Source organism: Eumetopias jubatus, unplaced genomic scaffold (genome assembly GCF_037043125.1).
Source record: "Eumetopias jubatus isolate StellerSeaLion01/CBP00866 unplaced genomic scaffold, mEumJub1_p1.0 scaffold_10, whole genome shotgun sequence".
Lineage (NCBI taxonomy): Eukaryota > Metazoa > Chordata > Mammalia > Carnivora > Otariidae > Eumetopias > Eumetopias jubatus.
In genome coordinates this window covers 12,404,993-12,430,170 of record NW_028274816.1, presented here as the reverse complement: position 1 = coordinate 12,430,170, position 25,178 = coordinate 12,404,993, and the positions used below count along the sequence as shown (strand labels likewise).

Sequence of the window (25,178 nt, the reverse complement as noted above, 5' to 3'; positions counted from 1 at the left end):
CATTTCCATTTGCCAGCTAATGGGGCTCTCTGTATAGAAATCTCTTTAACACAATTTATAACTCACTCAGCCAATCAACTTTGGAATTATGTTACTCTTCATGAGTTGAAAACATTTTGAAAGGACTTAAGTCAGTTCACATTTTGCAGACACAGACAGTATTTTTTGGATCATCTTAGTCCAAATGTACACAATTGGAATTTCCATAAAATGCAACTGTGCTGTTCATAAGTATCAAGTCTCCAGGCTGATCTCCTAACATTTTAATACCAAGTCCCTCTTCCACACTATACATTACCAAACCAAAAAATTCTATAAAACGCTGTGCTAGGTTGGTCCAACCAGAAATACCATGTAACTTCAAAAACAGAGTTGCAAATTGTATTTAATGAGCCAGCAGAACAAAGTGCTGACCCAGGCTTGAGATGTGGGTAGCAAACATTTCTGCAAAGTCTTGATGGTTTAAGCAACTATTATCAAAGCCTTAAATCCTTCTTTTACTGGTAACACTGGCTTCCTCAAATGTATTCCATAAAAAGCTCTTCCTCTAGTCACTCTATGAAAGGGTCACAAGGCCAGGGTTACTTTCTGTCATTATTCTCATTTGTTAATCGAATTTAATGGAGAAATCACAGAGCCCAACTGGGAAGTATAAAGATCACCTTTCTATAGACCAAGGAATCCCGTCTAACACACCATCCGGTTATTACCTTGTGGCAATAGAATGGAACCTCAGTCCCACAGCAAATGCTTACCAGAGGCGTGCTGTGAACTAAAGAGATAATGCCTTACAGGTATCTCTCTTTGGAACAACAATAACAAAAGGTCTAAAGAAATATGAGACATTATGAGGTGCAGTTAATACAGGAGTAATACTTCAGAATTGGGAAGAAATAACAATCTGTGCAGACTGCCATCATATATCAAAAGGTCCCAGAGGAAAAAAAGAGAACGAGAAAAAAATGACTTCTGTATAAATGAAAAACAGTTATTACAAAGTAACATGTGCCTATTGTAGCAAAACTAGGGGGAAAAACCCTCTATAAGTAAAAAGAAACTTAAAAGAAATCTGAAATCCAACTAGCCAGATTTAAACATTCCATTCTTCTTTTTTCTTTTTTACACAGATAGCCAAATATATCTCTTTTTTAAAAATCATTCACTGTGTGTGCTGTTTTAACGTCTTTTCTCTCTTTTTTTAAAAAGATTTTTATTTATTTATTTATTTGACAGAGAGAGAAAGAGAGAGAGAGCGCACAAGCAGGGGGAATGGCAGGCAGAGGGAGGAGCAGGCTTCCCTCTGAGAAGGGAGCCCGATGCGGAGCTCAATCCCAGGACCCTGGGACCATGACCTGAGCTGAAGGCAGACGTTTAACCGACTGAGCCACCCAGGTGCCCCATCTTTTCTCTTGACAAGTGTACTGCATCAACTCTAATATGCCTCCTCTGGAAGAAGTATCATTATTTTGCTATCACTTAAAAAAATGTTGCCAATTAAAATAGGACACAATAGTAATTTGTGAGACACTGCAGTGTCTTAGGATCCCAGCAGTGCTAAAATGTAAAAGAAATGTGTCTTAGAATTGGTGAAATCAGGTTTATTGTTCTCATGTATTAAAATTCACACATGTCATACTCAATGGTTGTAGAGTTTTCCACTCATGCTTTTACCATTATCTATATAAATCTCAATGCATGGCCATTTAATTTGTATATAGTTTTTCACTATTTGGGGGCACCCAGGTGGCTCAGTGGGTTGAGTGTCCGACTCTTGATTTCGGCTTAGGTCATGATTTCAGGGTTATGGGATCGAGCCCTGCACTGGGCTCCGCGCTCAGCAGGGAGTCCAAGTACTTGAAGATTCTTTCTCCCTTTCCCTCTGCCCCTCCCCCAACTTGCACTAGAGTGCACGCACTCTCTCTCTTTCTCAAATGAATAAGTCTTTAGAACATTTTTTTCCTACTATTTTAAGCAACATTACAACATGCAACCTTGTATGGAATTTTTGAGCACATCCTTAATTATTTTCTCAGGATACATTCTTATAAGTGGAATGACACTATAAAAAGGTAAGCATAATTTTAAGAGTTTTGATACATTTTTCAAAACCATCATGTAAGAAAGGGATCGATACTTCTGTCAACACTGGGGGATTTTGCTTCGAATATCTGCCAACCTAATATGTGAAAAATGGTTCCAGCAGTGTTTCCTTAATTACTAACAAAGTCGAACATTTTATCACTGAGAAGGTGGGCCCTGGAATCAGACTGATTTGAGTTTGCAGCTTAGCTCCCTTGGTTTTCATCTAGGAAGGCTTGAATCTCTCAATCTGTTTTCTCCTCTACAAAATGGGGTAATGACATAACGTTATATGACATAACATTTTCTGCACCCAACAAATATGATTGTTTACCTTAAAGCACAGATGTGAGGCTCTCTTCTCTTCTTCAAATCATCCGACTTGATCACAGAAAAAGAAAAAAAAAAGGATTTCCTTCATATATTATACTCAGAGGAAAGCAGTTCAGTGAGTCCCCTTGCAGTGTAGGATTGTGGTGAAGAGCCTGGACTCTGAAGCCAAGCTGCCTGGGTTTGACCTGTGGCCCCGCTGTATGGCAGCTCTGTGACTCGGGCAAGTTACTTAGCGCCCCTGGGCCTTATTCCATTCAACAAATATTTAAATAGTTATCGACAGTGGAGCTTATATTCTTTTTGAGGGAGACAGACAATAAACACAAAAAGCTGATGGTTAGCATGCAAGAAGGTGACAAAGGCGCAGGGAAAAGCAGCAGGCTATGAGGGACTGGGCGTGCTGAAGATGGGAAAGGGTTTGCAAGTACAAACGCGGTGGCCAGGCTTGATTTCACTGAGTGAGGCAAAGCCTTGAAGGAGGCTGAGAAACATGCCAAAGGGAGTGTCTAGGCAAAGAGGATTCAAGGTCGGGGCGCCTGGGTGGCTCAGTTGGTTAAGCAACTGCCTTCGGCTCAGGTCATGATCCTGGAGTCCCGGGATCGAGTCCCGCATCGGGCTCCCTGCTCAGTGGGGAGTCTGCTTCTCCCTCTGACCCTCCTTCCCTCTCGTGCTCTCTATCTCTCATTCTCTCTCTCTCTCTAGTAAATAAATAAATTCTAAAAAAAAAAAAAGAAAACATTGTATACCTTAAAAAAAAAAAAAAAAAGAGGATTCAAGGTCCTGGGGTGCCCAGGTGGCTCAGTCGGCTAAGTGCATGACTCTTGATTCCAGTTCAGGTTGTGATCTCAGGGTTGTGAGGCTCCCATGTCAGCCTCCCCGCTCAGCACGGACGCTGCTTGAGATTCTCTCTTCCTCTCCCTGCGCCATGCCCTGCCCCATGCACACACTCTCTCTCTCAAAATAGATAAGTTAATTGGAAAAAAAAAAAAAAGGATTCAAGGTCCTGGGTGTGAAGCATGCCTGGTCTAGTCAAAACATCCAAGGAGACTGTGTGGCTGGAGTGTAGAGAGTACGGGGGACAGCAGGAGGAGATGAGGCCAAAGAGGCAATGGGATGCGTTAGAGCTCTTGTAAGTACTTTGGTTTTCTGACAGAGAAATGAGGAACCTTTGGAGGCTTTGAACAAAGGAGTAATAGGATCCCATTTACATTTTTAAAAATTGAGATAAAATTCATGTAACATAAAATTTACCATTTTAACCATCTGAATGTGTAATTCAGTAGATTTTAGTATATACACAATGTTGTGCAACCACCACCACTATCTGATTCCAGGACATTTATCACCCCCTTACCAAAAAGAAACCCTATACTCATTAGGCAGTCACCATACATACTCTTCTTCTGCAAGGTTCTGGCAACCACTAATCTACTTTCTGCCTCTCTATATGGATTTGCATAGTCAGGACATTACAGATAACTGGAATCCTACAGCACGTGGCCTTGCATGTCCAGCTTCCCTCAGTATATTCCCAAGGCTCCTCCATGTTGCAGCAGCATTGCTATGCCATTCCTGTTCCTGGCTGAGTAATATTCCACCATGTGGCCAGACCAAACTCATCTGTCCATTCATCAGGTAATGGACATTTGGGTTCTTTCCAATTTTTTAGATATTATGAATAACTTGCTATGACCATTTGTGTACCTGTTTTTATGTGCACATGTTTTCAATTCTCTTGGGTCCATTGTCATTTTAAAAGAACACAATGGCTGTGATTGTGTAGGTGGGCAAGAGTGGAAGCAGTGAGACTGGCCAATAAGCTAATAGAATAATTCTGATGAGAGGCAAGGATGCCTTGGACTGGCTGTTGGTAGTGCAAGTGGACAGAAGTGGGTTTTTCTGGATATGTTTTGAGGAGAGAGCCTGCAGAATTTCCTGACAAACTAGGTATGAGGTGAGAGAGGAATGGAAGGTTTTTAGCCTGAGCCACTTGGAAAGATCGAGTTGCCATTCACTGGTTGGGTAAATTTGCAGGTGGAGCAGATTTAGCGGAAGAAGACCAAGAGCTTAGTTTTGGACTTAAGTGTGAAACACTTAACAGATATCCAAGAGTAGAGGCAAAGCCATGGGAGTCCCTGGAAATCTGCCAGGAAGTGGCCCAAGGGCAAAGCCCTAAAGTACTCTATCATTAAGAAGTTAGGGGGCGCCTGGGTGGCTCAGTTGGTTAAGCGACTGCCTTTGGCTCAGGTCATGATCCCGGGGTCCTGGGATCGAGCCCCGCATCAGGCTTCCTGCTTGGCCCGAAGCCTGCTGCTCCCTCTCCCACTCCCCCTGCTTGTGTTCCCCCTCATGCCGTCTCTCACTCTGTCAATTAAATACATAAATAAAATCTTAAAAAAAAAAAAGAAGGTACAAAAGGAAGACCTACCAAAGGAAACCAAGGGCTTGCCAGGGAGGTAGAAGGAGGACTCTGAGAGCGTGGTATCCCGAAAGTGAAGAAAATATCTCCAGGAGAAAGGAGTAATATAGCAGCTCAAATGCAGCTGGAAGGTCAAGTAAAATGAATCCTGGATTTACTAATGTGGAAGTTATGAGTGAGCCTGACAAGTGTAGTTTCAGTGGAGCTGTAGGTAAAAGCCTGATGCAAAGTGGGCTGGACAGAGAATGAGAGAAGGAGTATTTGAGAAAGTACAGACAACTTATACGGAATTCTACTGTCAAGAGGAGCAGAAGAATCCCCAATCTGCCCTCTGTGAGGGGCAAAGTTAGGTCAAAAGCATTTTTTTCTTAGGAACAGCTTTCTTTTTTTTTTTTTAAATTTATTTGACACAGCGAGAGACACAGCGAGAGAGGGAACACAAGCAGGGGGAGTGGGAGAGGGAGAAGCAGGCTTCCCACAGAGCAGGGAGCCCCATGTAGGGCACCTGAGCCGAAGGCAGACGCTTAACGACTGAGCCACCCAGGCGCCCTGAGACCTACTGTTATTGAAGTTGATATAATTACAAAGGCAGACAGTTGTGACTTTTAATTAACCGACGTAACTTCACGAGGATAAAAGTTTAATTTTATCAGATTTCCTGACTTACTAAGAGTCATATCATGTGTGTATTTAACTTGGTTAATTCAATTATATGTGTTAAGGCCAAAAGATAGAGAGACTGGGGAACATAATAAGCTCTAGGGCAAAAGAATAAAAGTAAGAGAAGGAAATCCTGTTATTTACTCTCTTATCCCAGATAAAAAGAAATCAAAGGGTTAAATGCAAAGAAAACAAAATAATCCTTCATCTTTTCCATTTTTATTTTATTCTGTGATTTTTAAGGGCTGATATCCTTGAGATTTTATAAAGGACTTCCAAGAGTCATGTCCATCAGGTACTAAAAAGATATTTCCCCTCAAACTGGGGAAACCAATGACCTGTATTTCTTCCTTTTTTTTTTTTTAAAGATTTTATTTATTTGACAGAGAGAGAAAAGGAACACAAGCAGGGGGAGTGGGAGAGGGAAAAGCAGGCTTCCTGCAGAGCAGGGAGCCTGACATGGGGCTTGATCCCAGGACCCTGGGATCATGACCTGAGCCGAAGGCAGACGCTTAACGATTGAGCCACCCAGGCGCCAATGACCTGTATTTCTATAGCTAGACTGAGCCCTGTCTTCTAAGACTGGAAAAACCGGCCCTGATTTTGATATGGTCTTTCCTGCCAAATTAAACTGTCTACTGAAAAAAGAATAGACCTCACTCTCTGCAGACATACTGCGATGCACAGCGTACTGCAGTACATCAAGTCACCTAAAATAAAGACATGAATTAAAACATTTAAATAGGTATTATTTTCCAACGTACAACTGTCTTCAGCATACCAATCCTCAAAATGTACTTAATCCCCTTTGTTTATAACGTACTTAACTTACTGGCTTACTGTATTTCTTGACTATCTGTCACCATCACTAGCACCTCTCTTAGTCTAGTCTTACAGGGCAGGAAATGTCAGAGGCTCCCATGCAATAATTATGCACCTAACACATTGTTAACATTCAGTAAGCTTATGTGAAATGAATGAATGCTTTTAGCGATGTCAAGGCAAGGACCCTCCAAGGCAAACCCAATCTAAAACCTCAAGTCTAAAGGTAAGGAATGATTCTGTAGATAAAGCATTTCTTAAGTGGAAGAGTGAATGTGAAAGGGGCATAAATACCTGCTGGAACTTATATAAATCGTTATACTTTTCATGGAAGTCCAAGTTCAAAAGTTCCTTCTGAAGCCCTTCCAAAAAGTTCTGGCTTTGGATGAAGTTTGGGATGACGCAGTGAAGAAAGGGATCCATGTCCATGGCAATGGCCTCTGTTGGAAGGAAAACATTACTTATGGCTTTTCCCCCTTTTTTATTTTTGACTCAAGTAGCATGGCAGAGGGAATACAAAAGGGAATGATCATGAATTTTCAGAAATCTAGTACCTAAAGACTTGGGGGAAGAATTCTAAGCTCTTCCCTTTTTTCTTTACTCCATTCAATACTACCTTTTCTTTTTTTTTTTTTTTAAGGTTTTTATTTATTTGACAGAGAGAGACCAGCGAGAGAGGGAACACGAACAGGGGGAGTGGGAGAGGGAGAAGCAAGCTCTCCGCTCAGAGGGTCCGATGCGGGGCTCGATTTCAGGAGCCTGAGATCATGACCTGAGCTGAAGGCAGACGCTTAACGACTGAGCCACCCAGGTGCCCCTCAATACTACTTTTTAAATATATTGTGTTTAAAATACTAGTCCTTAGGAGTACAGGTGATATCACTAAATTAAGGTTCCTGCTCTTTTTTGAGTTTTTTAGTTCAATGATTAGCTATTGAACTGAATATATTTTAGATTCTTTACTCATTTCCCCCCAAATTAAAGTGAGAGGAGCAAATGAAAAATGAGAATAGAGGGGCACCTGGGTGGCTCAGTTGGTTAGGCATCCAATTCTTGGTTTTGGCTCAGGTCATGATCCCAGGGTTGTGAGATAGAGCCTCACCGCAGGCTCCATGCTGGGGGAGGAGCCTGCTTAAGATTCTTTCTCTCCTCTCCCTCTGCCCACCCCCAACCCCTAAAAAGAAAATGAGAATAGCAATACTGGCTGGCAATTTTTCTTCAACCTGCCTTTTTTTCCCCCAAGTTACTGTTGGAGGAAGTTACAACATACACTTTTTTAAAAAAATCGGTTCAAGCATAACTCTTCGATGCCTTGATTTCTGTCTCAACACTTTAGCCATTGCCTCTGATACTCTAGGTACCCTCCTAATATTAATGGTCACCACCACCACCATCACCACCACCTACCCCGTGCCAAACACAGTGGTGCTTTACATGCATAATGTCACTTCATCTCCTCGGCAACCCTGTGGCAGACATTATCACTATTTCCATCCTACAGCTGAGGATATTGACAAGTCCCTGTGGGTACAGAGCTTGCCCTTTAGACACTGAGCTATCACTTTTTATGTGCATCCAGACACCCAGGACTCACCCCTTCAAAGCACTTAACAACTGAAACCAAAATCATGGCAAACTCTAGGAGGGAAAGCATGCTGCATGAAGCGGAATTCTTATCCTCTAAAGTGATATCTGAAGTTGAGGCTGGAATCGTTCAAGGTGAGTTCCTTCCCTTGCTCAACACTCGTTTACTCCCATAGGTCACGTAGTCGGCCCATAGGCGTGTAAAAACGAGTAAGCTCAGGTGCCAGCCATCTGGCAGCTCACAATAAATGCTCTGGCTACACGATTTTGGGATAACCGATCATTGCCCTCGGAGGAACTACGAACTTGGATGCCATGCCCTCTGCTTCCCAACTCTCGGGCCTACGTTTCTTCCTCTTCTCAGATTTCTAAATCCAAACCGAATTTGGAATGATAGAGGGCAGCAGGAGAGTCAGAGGTGGCCAAAGTCACACTGTCTCCAAGGGCCTCTTCCCTCGTGGCCCCGCTGCCCGGGGCTCGGCTCGAGTGGCAGGACTTTCAGAGGCCCCCCAGACCCTGCTCCCCCTTCACAGCACCCGGTTACCGTGACCAAACGGCGTCCTGCGGCTCCAGGCCTCAGACACCTGCTTTTTCAAGGTTTCTTCGGTGACAGCGTCCGAAAACTCCGCTATCACCTCCTTCTTTCCCTTTTTCCCCGTCCGGCCAGAAACTGGCTCAGCTGGCCGTTTCCCATTCATCTTCTCTTAAGCTACAGACCCACGCCACACTGATTAAGCAGCTACTTTAGGCTGACTACAATTCCCAGAATGCCCCCTTTCCCGTGTTCCCCAGCGCCGACCAATAGGAAGTATCAAAGTAAAAGGAGGCGGAACCCATTACTGGTTTACCAATGGAAGCTCTAGATATTGCGGCCATCTCATCAGCGATTGGCCTAGTGGCGCTTGGCCCGGCTGGCCTCCGCCTCTCTATTTCCTGCCGCCAGAGGCCCCGGATGCACTTCCGGCGTGCCTTCGCCTCCTCTTGCGCTCTCATGTTAATGGCGGGTGGCGTCTGCTGAGGGGGACGCAAATAACCGCTACCCGCACAGGGAAAGTCTCCCTGCCTGCCCCACTTCCTCTCGCCGCAAGTACTCGAGCTCGCCATCATGTCCGTGGTGCCGCCCAATCGCTCACAAACCGGCTGGCCCCGGGGGGTCAACCAGTTCGGCAACAAGTACATCCAGCAGACCAAGCCCCTCACCCTGGAGCGCACCATCAACCTGTAAGTGCGGCCTGTCCTTAGCGCGTTGCATTCGCGGGCACCCTCTTCCTCGTGAGCGCTCCCAAAGACTGCCGATCTTCTTCCGGCGCGCCCCCGGCCCTCGGCGGGCTCCACGTCTCCCCATCACCTCCACTCCCGCTCGCGAATGCGCGCCTTTCTAGATCCCACGGGCCCCTTCGTGGTCCTCGAGCGCCACGGGGTTAGAGTCCTACTTGAGAGGGTTTTCCGTTCCCGGAGCGAGGGCTTGCTCCCATACCCCTGGATTCAGTCATAGTAGGAAAATCCCAAGTTTGTTTTTGAACTCACCCCTTCCCCACGTCTCCGGAGGAAACCAGCTGCAGAGCGTGGTGTTCATTCTTCCTGTGCAGTGTTTATGTTTTCACATCACGTATGTGGTATTGCTTTTTGTGCGTTCTTCTTTGGTATAGATGGTATCATGTTCTCTTGTTTGCAGTTTTCACTCTTCTGTAGCCGTGAGCTTTCGAGAGCTAGCTATAATGCGTAGGTTTAGTTTTTTTTCTCTTAACGGCCTAACTGGTATTTGAGCTCCAGCATGCACCACATTTTATTCATGTGCTCGGGGCCATCTGGCTTACCCCTATGCATTCCCCTGTCTTCTCTCCGCAGCGACAGCAGCCAGGCAGCCAGCGGGCCCCATCTTGGGAGGGTGCATACTGTTGAGGTTGGGCTTTTATTCAGACCGTGGAGGGGACCAGCAGGTAGCCCCAGAGAACCCATTGTGGGCTGTGTTTTTATTTTCAACACTCTTCTGTTTGAACCCTTCAAGCTATTGCATTTCGAAGTCACTCTCAAAAGTTATCTCGCAGTGGCAGGTAATTGGCATTGGAGTTCTATCTTGCTCAAGAAATTGTCAGTATGCTCTCTCTCTCCTCTTTTTTTTAATTATTTCTGAGAGTTTGTGAGGCACTGTGGTGCTGACCCTAATGAAAGAAAGTGGCCAGTTTATGCTGGTCATTGTTTAAAAGGTGCAAGGACTGGGGCGCCTGGGTGGCTCAGTCGATTAAGCGTCTGCCTTCCACTCAGGTTGTGATCCCCAGAGTCCTGGGATCGAGCCCCGCTAGGGCTCTTTGCTCCGTGGGGAGCCCGCTTCTCCCTCTCCCTCTGCCTGAGGCTACCCCTGCTTGTGCGCGTGCTCGCTCGCTCTCTCTCTCTCTCTCTCTCTCACTCTCACTCACAAACAAAATCTTTAAAAAAAAGGTGCGAGAATTTACAGATGCTGGTGTTTCCATGAGAAACTTCAGGTGTTTCTCTATTTTACTTTCAAATAAGTGAACTTCTCCCCTTCAAAAGCGATTTGAAATTGAAGAGATGGTTGTAATTATTGTTTTATTTGGCAAAACGGGTGCCGGCATGGAAATTTAGACAATAAAAATGTTGGGTTTATGAAATCTGTAGCTAGATAGATGTGTATATACAAGTTAATATCTCTAGCTATTACATTAACATAATAGTTTAATTTCATATCCCCTCTTTAAAACATCTTCATAAGATTCCCATGAAGCAGAAAAGGCAAATGTTCTTTTTCAAAATGTGAAAACACAGCTTCTGGATTACTTTGGTAATTAGGACTAGGGCTTGCGGTTTTCCCTTGATTTAACTTCATTATTGGATCAATTTGCATCAAGTTAGTATAGAATTAACTTGAAGTGTTTTTATTTTTGCTCCATTAAAGTTATGGGTTGATGAATTTACAGAATGTTTCCTATGTAAATATGGTATTCAGAAAAAAATCACTGTTGTGAATGTAGTTCACCTGGGTGAGTTATAATCTAACTTGAAAACAAGTCCTTTCTCCCCTACTATACTTTCTTTTAGGAAGTACTGCATGAATATCTACTTTCTACCAGGCACTGGGCATAATGCTGGGCATACAGTGGTGAGCAAGTAGGATGTAGTCCCTGCTTTGCAAAGTTCACAGTGTGATGGGAATAAAATGCATGTCTGGGCTGGCACTCTGATTTCATATCTGAAAATTCTTACATTTCATTTTGATGGCATCTCTTTATTGATATGAGAGCTGGCTTTTACAGTACAGATGTGTACAGCTATCATTAATTCTTTCTAACTCAAGTTGTGAAAACTAAATGTTAATACATATAAAAAATTGCCTGGCACATAGTACTGTGTGAAATTGTTGCTAGCAATGATGTTAGATTCAGCGTTGGGTCTACTGGGGAAGTTATTAAATTCTTTAAAGGATCCTGGAAATCGTATATGTTAGTTATTTAAGAGCTGCTTCATTCATGTCTAGAATCTGGCTTTGGTGTTAAGTTTTGACAATCTTTATTTGTTTACCTTTCAAGAATAGCTAAGTGGATTAATTAATATAGTTGTTGGCTTTTAATGTTAAGTCATTTTGATAGGGAATAGGCAGATGTGGTCCAAGTGTTCTTACTCAAAGACTTGTAATCAGAGGCTTCTTTAATGTAAGGGTTATGATTGGGGGGTTAAAAGGTGGTATGTTTGATTAAATATAAGTATAGGATTTTTAACTATCTTTAAGGAAAAATTTGGTATTTACTAGGCAAGATGAAAACTGTCTTTACATGAGCTATATTTTGAATTCTTGCTAGAGGAGGGGAGAATATTCAGATTAGATACGGTGGGCAAAGGATTTGAATGACGAGAAGGGAAGAATAAGGATATTGGGTAGAATACATGCAGAAAGTTAAGGTTTATATGGAGGGAAAAGACAAGTTCACCTGAAGAAGAAAGGGTTGTAGTACCAGAAAAGTCTGAGGGTAGTTGACTGGGAGAAAAGTAACTGAAGAGATGATGGAAGGTGATCGCTCACCTTACAGAAAAAGAGGTATTAGTCCTTAGCACCCATAATTAATAGAATTTCTGATTAGATTAGTTAGAAGAGCCCAAGGGGGTGTTAGCCAGGTTGGCACTGTTAGTCTAGCAGCCATGATCTAAAACCAGAGGATTAGCAGATATCCAGATAGCCACTTCTCTAAGCATTTGAGGGCCTAGAGGGGTGGTGTTATCTATACTTGGAAGTTAAGTGTGGTGTAGCAACTTGATGTAATGGAAGCTCTGGACTTATAGTCCAGAGCTGGATTCTGATATCTGCTGTCACATTAATTTGTATAACTGGACAAAACCTGGTTCTGAGTATAGTATGAACACTTTTTTTTTTTTTTAAACCACAGTTTCCTTATATGTGTTTGGTATCTGTCGTGGTAAATTACGGTCTTCGGTTCTCATGTTAGATACTTGTTTTTGGATCACAGGTACCCTCTTACCAATTATACTTTTGGCACAAAAGAGCCCCTCTATGAGAAGGACAGCTCTGTTGCAGCCAGATTTCAGCGCATGAGGGAGGAATTTGATAAAATTGGAATGAGAAGGACTGTAGAAGGGGTTCTGATTGTACATGAGCACCGGCTACCACATGTGTTACTGCTACAGCTGGGAACAACTTTCTTCAAATTGTAAGTGTCATTGGAAGTTAACAGCTAGACAACTTTTAATAGGATTGCTGTTTTGTGCAGCTTTGGAAGACAATTTTAGACCTTAGTCATTTATTTCCATAAACAGTCCTGTTAATGGAGTCTTTAGAAAGAGAAAATCATGTCATTTTTCTCCACTGTAGTGTTCATTTATTCCTTAACTAGCAATCTGCATGTTTCTGTATATTGTTGTTAATAACTGAGCCTGATAGAAGCCCCGTGAAGCAAATTAGTTCAAGTTTAATTTCTAGATGTCATTGTACCATTACTAAGGACAAGTGGTATTATTTCTTTCTTAGGATGAATGGTGTTTCCTATTCTTAAAATGACTTACATTTTTATAGGTAACTGTTTAGTTTTATCATTTAAACTCATAAATATCTCTGTATTATACATTTAGTGTACAACTGTTTGACCAGATTGTACCAAAAAGAGAGGTCTCAAATCCTTAGTTTGGAATTCTTGAAGAATGCCCCATTTTTCAGACCTAAAGAATGTGGTCTGTTGCCTCCTTGGGCATTTCTAGAATCCATTATGACCAGATTACCTTCCAGAGAAAAGAGAGTGGGATAGACTGGTGGCTAGAAGTTGTTTGTGTTAGGTTATGTTACATATTTTGTTCGTTTAAAGCTAGGGTTTGTGCACTGTTAGTCTGGTGAGTTAATATGAATTCAACTTTACAGCACATTCTTCCCCCTCCTTTTGACATTTGTTTGCTTTGATTGCCTTATGTGACATTGAAATATGTGTTATTCAGTTATATTATAGAGATAACTATTGTGTTCTTCCTGTTATCCTAAAATTGTTTTAAGTTGAAAGCTGAAATTCTTAACCTTTATACAGACCAGGTGGTGAACTTAACCCAGGAGAAGATGAAGTTGAAGGACTAAAACGCTTAATGACAGAGGTATTTCTCCATTTAACTGCTTTGGTGGTTTTATCCTTGCCCATCTGAACATCATCAACTGAATGGATAATGAGGCTTTTTATCTTTTTATTTTTTAAGCTTATTTTGAATAGTTTTCAATAAATAAAACTTAAACAACAGAGTGTTAGTACTATGTTTATTTTCCGTAAGTTGAACCTGAACTTAACATTTTTTTCCATTAAAGTGTTGATGTAACAATAATGGTTAATAAAAGCCAACATTTATCGAATACTTACTGTGCTAGGCACTTTTTTGAGTGCTTTACAGGCAGGAGCTCCTTCAATCATCACAACAGTCCTAGGGAGAAGTACTAATAATCCCATTTTACCGATAGGGAAACTGGGCCCAGAGGGTTCAAGTAGCTTGCTTGATGTTTACAGCTAGTATGTCATGGAGCTGGAGATTGGAATGCAGTTAGTTTTGTTGCAGCGTAGGCCGCTATAGGGTTTTAACAAGAGTGATTCCTGTTAAGCTATTTTCATTTTTGCACGCATCTTTTAAGCTTTACCCAAATTGTGCTACCTTTTAAAAGTCACTCTAATGTCTGTTTCTGAAGACTTGAGGCCAAATAGCACGCCATCCTTCCCTCTTTAATTACAAAACTAATACACATTCTGTGCAAAAATCTTGGCAAATACTGACAAGCAGAAGGAGAAACAAAACTAAAATCACCTGTAATTCTACCACTTTGACCTATTGGTTTATCTTTCCAGTATTTTTTTAAGTGCATCGTACGTTTTAAATACTGTGCTCTGCTTGGACTTTGTTTACATGTGGCTGATTAAACCTACTTGCTTAACTCAGGTGCTTCTTAGAAATCCACCAAAAAGGAAGTAAAGGGGTTTTTAAAAGATAGCAATTCAGGGTGCCTGGGTGGCTCAGTCGGTTGAGCGGCTGCCTTCGGCTCAGGTCATGATCCTGGAGTCCCGGGATCGAGTCCCACATCGGACTCCCTGCTCAGCAGGGAGTCTGCTTCTCCCTCTGACCCTCTTCCCTCTCGTGCTCTCTATCTCTCATTCTCTCTCTCTCTCAAATAAGTAAATAAAATCTTTAAAAAAAAAATAAATAAATAAAAGATAGCAATTCAGTAGGATTGAAGGAGTTTAAAATGAGACAATTGCAAAAAAGAATTTTTAGAAGCTAGAAAAGCAGATGGGCAAATCTCATCTGACTTAGCGGAAACCTCCACCCAGCAGGGGGGTAGTAGCTCAGGACCTAGCACTTCAGAACACCACAAAGGCTTAAGAATGGGAAGTGCCATGTGCCCATGAAAGTGGGGGCATGCATGGATTGGAAACTGGATTGATGGATAGTCTGTATTTCTGTATCTAGATAGTCTTCCACACTCTTTCCAGTTAGATAAAGATTGGCTGGTGATTGCTTGTCAGTAGAGATTGACTCAGAACACTAAGCATAATGAAAAAGTAGAAGGGATGAGGAGAATAAATGAGAGTTTACATCCTGAATAGTGAGACTTCTAGATTTCTACTACACTGATAGAATTGTGACAACTAGGCTTATATACCCCAGACTGAAGGTTGGAGGTTTTGTTTCTAGAGAAAGTGACCCGTCCAAAAAACCCCCTCCAGATGATGATATTTGGGAATCTTCCCAAAGAATAGAATGGCCCTATCACTCAGAGGTGACAACTAAGCACCTTAGTACTTTACCCTTAATTGTGAGCCAGGCTTTTGGAGAAAGTGTCTTAACAAGAAAAAGATCAAAAGAAGCAAAAGGAACTCAACAGAAACAGAAAATTCAGCAATCAATAAATAAAATTATAATAAATATATATATTTTAAGATTTTATTTATTTATTTGACAGAGAGAGATAGCGAGAGCAGGAACACAAGCAGGGGGAGTAGGGGAGAGAGAAGCAGGTGTGAGAAGTAGGCTTCCTGCTGAGCAGGGAAACCGACATGGGGCTTGATCCCAGGACCCTGGGATCACGACCTGAACCGAAGGCAGACGCTTAACAACTGAGCCACCCAGATGCCCCTATAATACATATTCTTGATGTGATGAGAGGAGATAGCTCATCTGTGGAACACTGGGCCATAAAAACGACTATTCAGCCAATGGGAAAGAACCTGTGAGTGTTGAAAAAATGTTAGCAGAAACAAAACATTCAGTAGAGGGTTAAAAGATTGAATTGAGGAAATCTAGAAAGTAGGATGAAAAGGTAAAACAAAGGTGAGAAAAGATAAAATTAGTGGGTCATTCTAGAAGGACCAAAATAGATTATAGATAAATAGAGCAGAGGAAGAATATCAAAGCAATAATTCGAATTTAACATGAGTTTTCAGATTGAAAAGACCTGCTGGCCTGCCCTCTTATTATGAATGTTAAAAGATCATGCAAAGGCATATCATCATGAAAGTTTAAATCAGTAAGGATAAAGAGAAGATCCTAAAAACTTCCAAAGTTGGGGAGTGGAGGGGAGACATGAGTTAAATACAAAGCATCAACAGAAATGGTATTGAATTCCTAGAAATAATACCGGACGTTAAAAGGTCTTGTAACATGCCTTCATAATTCTGAGAGAGCATGATTTCTGCCATTGAATTCTCTGTCTAATCAAACCATAAATCAAGTGTGCAGGTAATTCTTTCCAGACATACAGAGTTTCCAGAAGTATCTCTCTTGTAACTTTTCTCAGGAAGCTGCTGGAGGGTGTTCACCACCAAAATGAAAGAAAAAACTAAGAAGATACAGGGTTCAAAATATAGAGAGGATCTAACAACATGGAAGAGAGACAGAGGGAAGCCCTAGGACTCCATTTGCGAGGCAGGGCTGAGAGAGCATCTAAGACAGAGCGGGTGATAGAAAGTGTCTCCTGGGGAAAAATGAAATTGACAGAATAATTGGCATTTGAATTGAGAAGAAATTTAAGTTCTTGGGAGAATGTGAAGTAGTGATAGTGAATGATACATGTATGAAACAGTTACTAACTCTAAAGGAAAAGGATAGTTGTATAGTAAGAAATGCAATTATAGTTTACTAAACACTCTGGTGTGCCTGAGTCACCTAGTCATAGTAATTTAAATACTGAATGTAGACTTAACTAAATATTGATAATGGTAGGATAGTGGAAGAGAAAGTATGAATGGAGGATACAGTTTTAAGATCCACATTCTCAGGGGCGCCTGGGTGGCTCAGTCATTAAGCGTCTGCCTTCGGCTCAGGTCATAATCCCAGGGTCCTGGATCCAGCCCCGCATCGGGCTCCCTGCTCAGCAGGGAGCCTGCTTCTCCCTCTCCCACTCCCCCTGCTTGTGTTCCCTCTCTCGCTGTGTCTCTCTCTGTCAAATAAATAAATAAAATCTTTAAAAAAAAAAAAAAAGATCCACATTCTCACTCACAGTAGTAGAGGGTATTAATTGCTTCTTTAGGTTTATAAAAATATAAAGTAATCAAGAAATGACCAAAAAGAATGCATGAAAAGTGTAACTATAGTGGAGAGACTGATGAACAGTATGTCAGCCAGGTGATCAAGGTTAACATCAGTGAAAAGTCCTGTCTGTATAACATGCCCTTGACATGATGAGATGAGAATAGTACTTTAGTTTGGTGGTCTTCCTCTCCAAACTCCCCAAAATCCATAATACCAGTCTAACTGAGGGGCATGTTACAAAATACTTGATTAGTATTCCTCAAAACTGTGAAGATCATCAAAAAACAAGGAAACTGAGAAACTGTTACAGTCTATAGGAAAAATGTAGTAGCCTAGAGGAGATTCTGGGACTGGAAAAGGACATTAGTTTAAAAACTAAGGACATCTGAATGAAGTATTCACTTTCAGTTAATAAAGTAGCAGTATTGGTTCATTAGTTGTGACAAATGTGTTGTGTAAGATGTAAATAGGGGGAACTGGGTGTGGGATACATAGGAAGTTTGTACCATCTTGCATTTTTTTCTGTAAATCTGAAACTAAAACTTTTTTTTGTTTGTTTCAAGTTTTTATCTAAATTCCAGTTAGTTAACATACAGTGTTGATAGTTTCAGGCATAGAATTTAGTGATTCATCACTTACATATAATACCTAGTGCTCATCACTAGTGTCCTTAATACCCACCTTCTATCTAGCCCATCCCCCCCACCTCCCCTCCAGCAACCTTCTGAAACTAAAACAGTTTCTTTAAAAACAAGGTGAATGCTTGTAAAAATAGAGGCAAGTATGGGGAAAAACCGCTAAGAGTTGAAAGTTACAGCCAATGGAAATGGGGAAAGCAGGCCAGGGAACTTCTCTTTCTCATTGTAAACCTTGTAAAACCATGTTTGACCAATTAAAACTTATACAGTATAATTTTGATTAAAATAACAAGTTTAATATGCCACACAGATTTATAAAAATGAAAGTTTTTTCTATAATTTAGTTAGGTAGTCATTTAAAACTATTGTATGTATGGCATTGATGTAAGAAATTGGTCACCTTTGGATTTTCATGTGTGGCCAGGGTATAACAACAGATTTGTTGGTCCTAGATTGATGCTACATTGCCATTTTGGGACTAATAGTTACGTCCTGGGCCAAGTGACAGATAATAATAGACAAGAAATTATAAAGAGGAAATCTGTATCTTACAAAAGAAGGATATTCATGGGTAGGTATATTTAGTTGTTTACTGACTGTATTATTTCTTTTTGATAGATACTGGGTCGTCAAGATGGAGTCCTGCAAGACTGGGTCATTGATGACTGCATTGGTAACTGGTGGAGACCAAATTTTGAACCTCCTCAGGTCAATGCTCATTTCTATTTGCTGGGCATTTGGGGAAGTAGAAAACTACTTTAATTCCAGCCTTTTGAAAAGAGTATAGCAGAATTTGACTTTCTCTCTCATTAGTTTAGATAAAAAATTAAAAAACCAAGCATTTTTTTCTTTTAAAGAAAAATTTCCAACATACAAAAGTAGGAATAAATAAAAGTACATGAATCCCATTACCTGTCTTCCACCTTCAACAGTTAGCAACTCATGGTCAGACTCCACCTGCCACGCCTTTTCCCCTGCCCTCACATTGGATTATTTTGGAACAAATCGTAGGCATCATGTCAGATGTAAATATTTCAGTACACGTCTCTAAAACATAAGAGTCTCTTTAAATAAAAACAACACAGTTCACATTCTCACACTAAGAGTAAGAAATTATTTCATAATAGCATTAAATATGTGTAACTGACTAGTTTCAAGTTTTTATTTTGTTCTCTAATTTGTTTGAATTAGGATAGTCTTTTAAGTCTCTTTTGACTGGTCAGTTTCCTAGTTCTCTTTTTTTCCTCATAATTTATTTGTTAATGAAAACAAGCTTTTTAAAGTCCTTTGTGTTACCGTTGCTGATTGCATCTGCCGGTTGTCATTGAACTTACAGTTCTTTCATTTCTGTCCTATAAACTGGTAGTTAGATCAAGAGACTGGATTTGGCTCGTGGGGGAGTATAAGGCTCACCATATGTGGTATATCAGTTATTGCTGCATAATAAATTACCCCCAAACTTAGCAGCTTAAGACAGCAGACATTTGTTATCTTAATTTCTCAGGGTCAAGTGTCTGGGAGCTGTCTAGCTAGGTGGTTCTAGCTCATGGTCTCTCATGAAGTTATGGTCAGGCTCTTGGCTGGGATTACATCACCTCAGGGCTGGACTGGGGCTGAAGGATCTGATCCCAGGTTCACACATGTGTTTGTTAGCAGGCCTCTCTTCCTGCACTGTTGGACTGGAGGCTTCAGTTCCCTGTTGGGTGTTGACCTGAGGCCTCTCTCTGTTACCATGAGAGCATCTCTATAGGGTAACTCCCAGTAAGGCAGCTGGCTTCCCCGAGAGCTTGAGATCCAAGGTGGAGACAGTGAGAGAGAGCATGCCCATGTAGAAAGCTGTGGTCCCTGTAACCTAATCTTGGCAGTGACATACCGTGACTTCTGCTGTATGCTATCGGTCACACAAGTCAACATAGTACATTGTGGGAGGGGACTACACAAAGGTGTGGATACCAGGAGACAGGCGCCATTGGGGGTCATCTTGGGGAATGGCCCTCACAGACAGTATCATGCGTTTCCATCAAAAGTTTTATAATGTCTGGTTGTCCCTTTTTGTAATGTTAGCAGCTCATAGATAATAGTTTCTTGGGTGTATTAATTCATTAGGGTTGTGAGCCTTTTATTAAGGGAAACTTCTCTCATCAACTGTTTGGTTACCCTGAGGTGTAGTTTGTATAGGAAAGAATAGATGCGTCTTTTCAGAAGAATGAGCTAATTTATTAGTATCCTTCAAAGACTTTATTCAAAAGAAAGAATAAGACAAAGACTTGGGTACAGATAGTTTGGGAAGTGATCCCAGAAAGTAGTAGACTGGTAAGACTGATGGGATAGAGAGACCAGAAACAGCAGTAGGCAAAAAAAAGAAGGGTACATAATTGATTTTATTACAACTATGGGCAGCTGGGTTGATCCTGCTAAGGACTGTGAGGAACCATGTGGATTGGACCTTAAAATTGTTCCATTAGAAGGATGGAAGGGTGGAGACTCCTACTCCATTGGATAAGGGTTGTATTAACTCCCTTGCACTTTCACGTTGAGTCGGAGCACTGGTTGTGAGATTTTCTGGGGCTTTGGAAATGCTTTGAGGCTGAAAAGCAGAGAGTGAGACAGTGGCAGCAAGCTGGGAGCTTTCTGGCACTTTCCAACACAGCTGCCCTGAAATCTGAGGTGGGATGAGATCTGAGGTGGGTGGTGATGAGGGGCACAAAAAGCCTCTGGTTCAGTGACTTTTTAAAGTGTCCTATGACCTCACGGATTTAAATACATTCGTTGTGTTTTAATATATTGTAATGATTGATAATGGTACTGAGCTCAAATTTTCTTACCTTTGACTGATGGGAGCCTCTGATCCTGAATCCTGTTGACAAGGCTCTATGACTTAGATAGCTTCTTCACATGACAAGATGTTCCAGGTTAAGAATTCTACAAAATACCAGCCAAACAAAAGATGATTGTATCTGCCTCTTCCTTCTGACTCTGTAGTGTAGCGGAGGGATAGGAAGAGAAGGCACTGTGGAAGCTGGTGTTAGTACTCATGCCCTGAAAATTGTCTTGGCTTTAAGAAAGTATAATTTCATCTGGAAATAGTGAAGTTCCTGGTCCAAAGATACATAGAATGATAACTTAATGTTTTTTTGGTTTCTGAACATTCTTTTAATCAAACTGGAAGCTCAGTAATAACACAGAAGTTTTTCTTGGCTACTGAATACTCCCCTCATTCATCTCCCCTACGAAAGTCCTAGGACAGTTCCTTTCATTGACTGAACCCTAGGGTTGGCTCTGCTAGCATGAGATATAACGTAAGTGTTGTGTGTTTATTTAATACACTTGAGTATTGGTTAGGTGTCAGCGGGAAAAGAGCATGACACCATCTCCCTGTCTTTTTGTATAAAGTGCAGTTGGCTTAAAATAAACTCCCAAGATGAAGACTGGAGAAGAAAGTATTAAAAGAAAAGGAACAAATAGCCACGAGTAGAAGACAATTGGGGTAATGCCAGTCACTTTGGTTTGGTCATGGTTTAGGAGCTTTTGTTGTATGTGAACCACAGGTGTCCTGTAGCCTGTGCTGTTCAAACTGCTACTCACCGCTGTGTCTGTCATTGCCACTGTGCCTGGTTTTCATGATCGTGTAGGGCACCTCCACAGCCTGGGACAGTTGTCTTCATTCATCATACCTTAGGGATGGTTCTGGTGTATCATTTTTCTAACTTGAATACTGGGATATCCAATGGGGTAGCATAGTGGGAAATAATAGGCTTTTACCATTAGATAAGGGTTGAATAGATGAGGTTGAATCCTGGTATCACTACTTAGTTGTGTAGTCTTGGGAAAGACATGTAGCTTCTCAGTGTAAGTTCTTACATAAAATGTGGGTGACGTTTCCTCCGTTTGGCCACCTCTGTTTTATCCTACTGTACCCTTATATCTATTTTCAGCATTTTCCAATTCCCCTGCTCTCAAATACAACTCCCAAAGCCAAAGTAGATTTTTTGAATGTATGTGGGGAGGTGCAGGTGAGTTCTCTATCTCTGACTTTTCAAATTCACTATGCCAGAGTTCTTTCTGAGCTAGCAACCACCCCTCTCTAATTCTCTTTAGAATCCCTTAAGTTCTTCAAAATATTTTCTCCATTTTCGCAAGCAACTTGACTCTTTCTAGCTGACAGGACTCCACTGAGACTACTCATCTGGTACTCTGAAGCATGTATCTGGGGTGTGTGTGTGTGTGTGTATGTGTATGTGACATTGTTGGGGGAGGAGTGTCTTGTCAGATACCTCACAGGCCATATATAAACTTCTAATATAGTAAACTTCATTGGGTTATAAATTTCTCAAGCTGTAAATCCTTTGCTTATTTAATTGATTTGAATGGTTGAATGGTTTACTACTCATTATGTTGTATTTATTAAGCATTTATCTATTAGAACATCTGTTAGGTACCAGGTTCTGGTAAAGGGAAGACTAGAAGGAGTTCTGTTTCTCCCAGCAGTTTATGCTGTATTGGGAAAGAGGCATATGAAGAAATAAATGAAACCACAGGATACATGTTAAATTGTGTTGGGATTATGAGGAACATGGTCTCTGATACTTGATCTTAATGTCTGAAATGGGAGAAGTTGATAAATAAAGGCATGGAGGTATGAGGGATGTCTTGGCAAATGCAAATTATTCTCTTTTGTGATTTTAGTACCCATATATTCCTGCACATATTACAAAACCTAAGGAACATAAGAAGTTGTTTTTGGTTCAACTACAAGAGAAAGGTAAGTTATTTTGTTTTAGAGTGCAGCCATCTGAAAACTTTTGTAGAGTAATTTCAAGAATACTTAAATTTGTGTTTCCTCCAAGTTCCTTGAATTTTTGGATTTATTGTGGAAACAAAAACATATACTATGAGACGAACCATGAGAGACGATGGACTCTGAGAAACAAACTGAGGGTTCTAGAGGGGAGGGGGGTGGGGGATGGGTTAGCCTGGTGATGGGTATTAAAGAGGGCACGTTCTGCGTGGAGCACTGGGTGTTATGCACAAACAATGAATCATGGAACACTACATCAAAAACTAATGATGGAATGTATGGTGATTAACATAAAAAAATTTAAAGAAAAAAACATATACTATGTATATACCGAATTAACTACTGTTTTTTTTTAAAGATTTTATTTATTTATTTTTTAAAGATTTTATTTATTTATTTGGGAGAGTGTGAGGGCGAGCATAAGCAGGGGGAGGGCAGAGGGAGAGAGGGAATCTCAGGTGGACTCCACACTGAGCGCGGGGGCCTGAGCCAAGATCAAGAGTTAGATGCTTAACCGACTGAGCCACCCAGGTGCCCCAGAATTAACTAGTTCTTCTCAGAGGTGTGCCAGTCATGCTATAGGGGGAAGGTTAACTAGAGCCTTAAAATAACAGATTGTAGTATTTTAAAATAGCTGTTTAGCTTCTGGTACTGATATTCACATTATGATAAACTAAAACTTTTAGGGGACAGAGGAATTAATTTTTTAAATACCACCTTTAGGTCTTTTGTACATTTTAACAAATAATTGTTTCTTGTCACAGTCTTAAAATGGAATTCAAAATAAATTATAAACCCGAAGGCTCTTCTCTTCTCCCCTTGTTCCCAGGGCCAGCACTTACAAGGTGCTCTTGGTTGTTATCGCTATGAACTTTGCTTGAAAGATACAACCAAAGTGTATTAAAGAGGATTATCTTTTTCCGCAAAACTTTCTCAAATGTAAAACTGGTGATTACTTTATAAATGAATTTTAAGCAGTGATTATGTAAGAATTTACAGGAAATGAATACTGTTTTGTTTTATTTTAGCCTTGTTTGCAGTCCCTAAAAATTACAAGCTTGTAGCTGCACCGTTGTTTGAATTATATGATAATGCACCAGGATATGGACCCATCATTTCTAGTCTCCCTCAGCTTCTGAGCAGGTATGGGAAGTTGAACATTTTGTGGCTGATTCATCTAAATTGCCAAATTTAAAATATTCTGAACTGCTTGAGAAGGAATAGTTATGAATTTTGGTCTTCAAGGAAACTAAGACTGTAGATGGATTTTTAGTGTATGTACAAGCCATAGGTTAAATATGACTGACTAAAAGTATCCCCAGACTTCCAAGTTGCAGCATGACATTCTGATATTTGGGTGAGTGCTCTGCCCCACATCTGATATTTTTGTTACTGTTAAGCTTGAGGTCTGCATTCAGAGAAGAGATGGTAAAATGGCAGTCAGCACTATATAATAAAATTGAGGGGAATTATCTATATGAAAATGTGGAGAATTGAGTCTCTTGGTGTAATATGTTCTCTTTCCTCTTAGAAATATGCTGTATTTAGGTCTACTGGGATATATGGGATTAAGTCCTGAATTTTTACATACATGGAGTTTGGTTTTTTGTTCTTGTTTTTTTGTTGTTGTTGGCTGATAGAGGTATAAGAAATGCATTTAAAAAAAAAGTTGACTTGTACTGGTTGAGGTCCTTAGAGTCTTCTATAGATAGGAGTCACAGAACAACGTGGTGGCTAAGAATATAGATGCTGTGGGCAGTGTTTGGATTTGAATTCCACTTTTTTTTTTTTTTTAAATTCCACCTTTAATAACTTCCTGGCAGTGTGACCTTGGACAAACGATTATGCCTATTTGCTTATTTAACCTTCACCTGTAAATCAGGGTGGTAGTCCCCACTCCATAGAATTGTGAAGAGCAAGTGAAAAAATGCATATAAAGTGCTTAGAACAGTGCCAGGCACCTGGTAAATGCCTAATAAATGTTAGTTCAAAAACAGTTCCAGTCGTGATTTTGGCCTTCTGTGAAAGCTTGTTGAGTATGAAATTGGTTCTTTCCATTTTGTTACACTTACCAAACTTTATCTTTTGCTCCTCTTCTGGTCTGCTGCTGGGTTAAAAGTTGAGGTATGAGATATGAAAAAGAGTCATATAATTCATTTATTTGAACTCGTTTATCAGGTATCGGGAACTGTGCTGAGTGGCATAATACAATGAGGTATAAAAATTTTCCTTCTCTCAAGGAACTTTTTAGTGGATAATTAATCAAATGCGTACTCTTAAATTTTTTTTTAATTGTAAGTATTCAACAACGCTGTTACTTAATGTGTAAGACGAGCCAGGTGAGAGAAAAGCATGTTTTGGTGTGAGAAAATGCCAAAAATGTCAAGGGAGTGTAGAAATGTCCAAATTTCTTTATCATCTAAGATAAAAAATACTTTGTAAATAATGCTGTTTTTAATAAAGATATTGTTCTTTCTAAAATTCAGGTTCAATTTTATATACAACTGAATTCCTGCCCAGTGGAGAAGTAAAAGAAGCCGTCTCTGTGAGCACAGCTATGCACAGTGTAGAATAAACATGGTAGAAAAGTTTGTTTTGGTTTTTATCTCTTTCCCAGTCCCTAAATTGCTCCCTACTTTCTGTTGTTTGAATAGTAAAGTTAATATGAAGAACTCGATAGTGGTGTAAACAAATGTGATAATGTTTAACTTACTTTTGGTTCTACTCATACTTTTTTGTACAACATTAAAGAATATGAACTTCTTTCTATTTGTATTTTTTTTTTTATTTTTTTTATTTTTCACATTAAACTTGTAAAATTCTTACA

At 40.5% G+C, this 25,178-nt stretch overlaps 2 protein-coding genes across 4 annotated transcripts in view; one reads left to right on the top strand and one right to left on the bottom strand.

Moving 5' to 3' along the window:
• The window catches only part of OGFOD1 (2-oxoglutarate and iron dependent oxygenase domain containing 1), a 24,500-nt gene extending 14,984 nt beyond the window's left edge, over window positions 1-9,516 (bottom strand). The window contains exons 1-3 of one of the 2 annotated variants that reach the window (XM_028093544.2): window positions 9,425-9,516; window positions 6,608-6,753; window positions 2,414-2,460 (exon numbers count right to left, since the gene is read on the bottom strand). In XM_028093544.2, the coding sequence (XP_027949345.1) occupies window positions 2,414-2,460; window positions 6,608-6,753; window positions 9,425-9,473 (242 nt within the window). In that variant the 5' untranslated portion in view covers window positions 9,474-9,516. Of the gene's footprint in view, window positions 1-2,413; window positions 2,461-6,607; window positions 6,754-8,441; window positions 8,649-9,424 lie in introns of those variants that run through there. The other variant, XM_028093535.2, reaches the window with a different exon arrangement.
• Window positions 8,858-25,178, top strand: NUDT21 (nudix hydrolase 21). 2 transcript variants are annotated; one of them, XM_028093557.2, is made up of 7 exons: window positions 8,858-9,118; window positions 12,376-12,576; window positions 13,438-13,501; window positions 18,172-18,261; window positions 22,240-22,315; window positions 23,380-23,494; window positions 24,838-25,178. In XM_028093557.2, exons 1-7 carry the CDS (start codon window positions 9,003-9,005, stop codon window positions 24,857-24,859), a joined length of 684 nt encoding a protein of 227 aa, XP_027949358.1. In that variant the 5' UTR covers window positions 8,858-9,002; the 3' UTR covers window positions 24,860-25,178. The 2 variants fall into 2 exon arrangements, with proteins under 2 accessions (XP_027949358.1, XP_087883504.1); XM_088027378.1 differs by lacking the exon at window positions 24,838-25,178 and adding an exon at window positions 24,530-24,563.

Bases quoted from the DNA above. Each gene is read 5' to 3' on its own strand.
- NUDT21 (XM_028093557.2), top strand. From the start codon at position 9,003: ATGTCCGTGGTGCCGCCCAATCGCTCACAAACCGGCTGGCCCCGGGGG. The intron at 18,262-22,239 runs GTCAATGCTCAT...TTGTGATTTTAG, and splicing joins CAAATTTTGAACCTCCTCAG to TACCCATATATTCCTGCACA. The intron at 23,495-24,837 runs GTATGGGAAGTT...TCTAAAATTCAG, and splicing joins CTCCCTCAGCTTCTGAGCAG to GTTCAATTTTATATACAACT.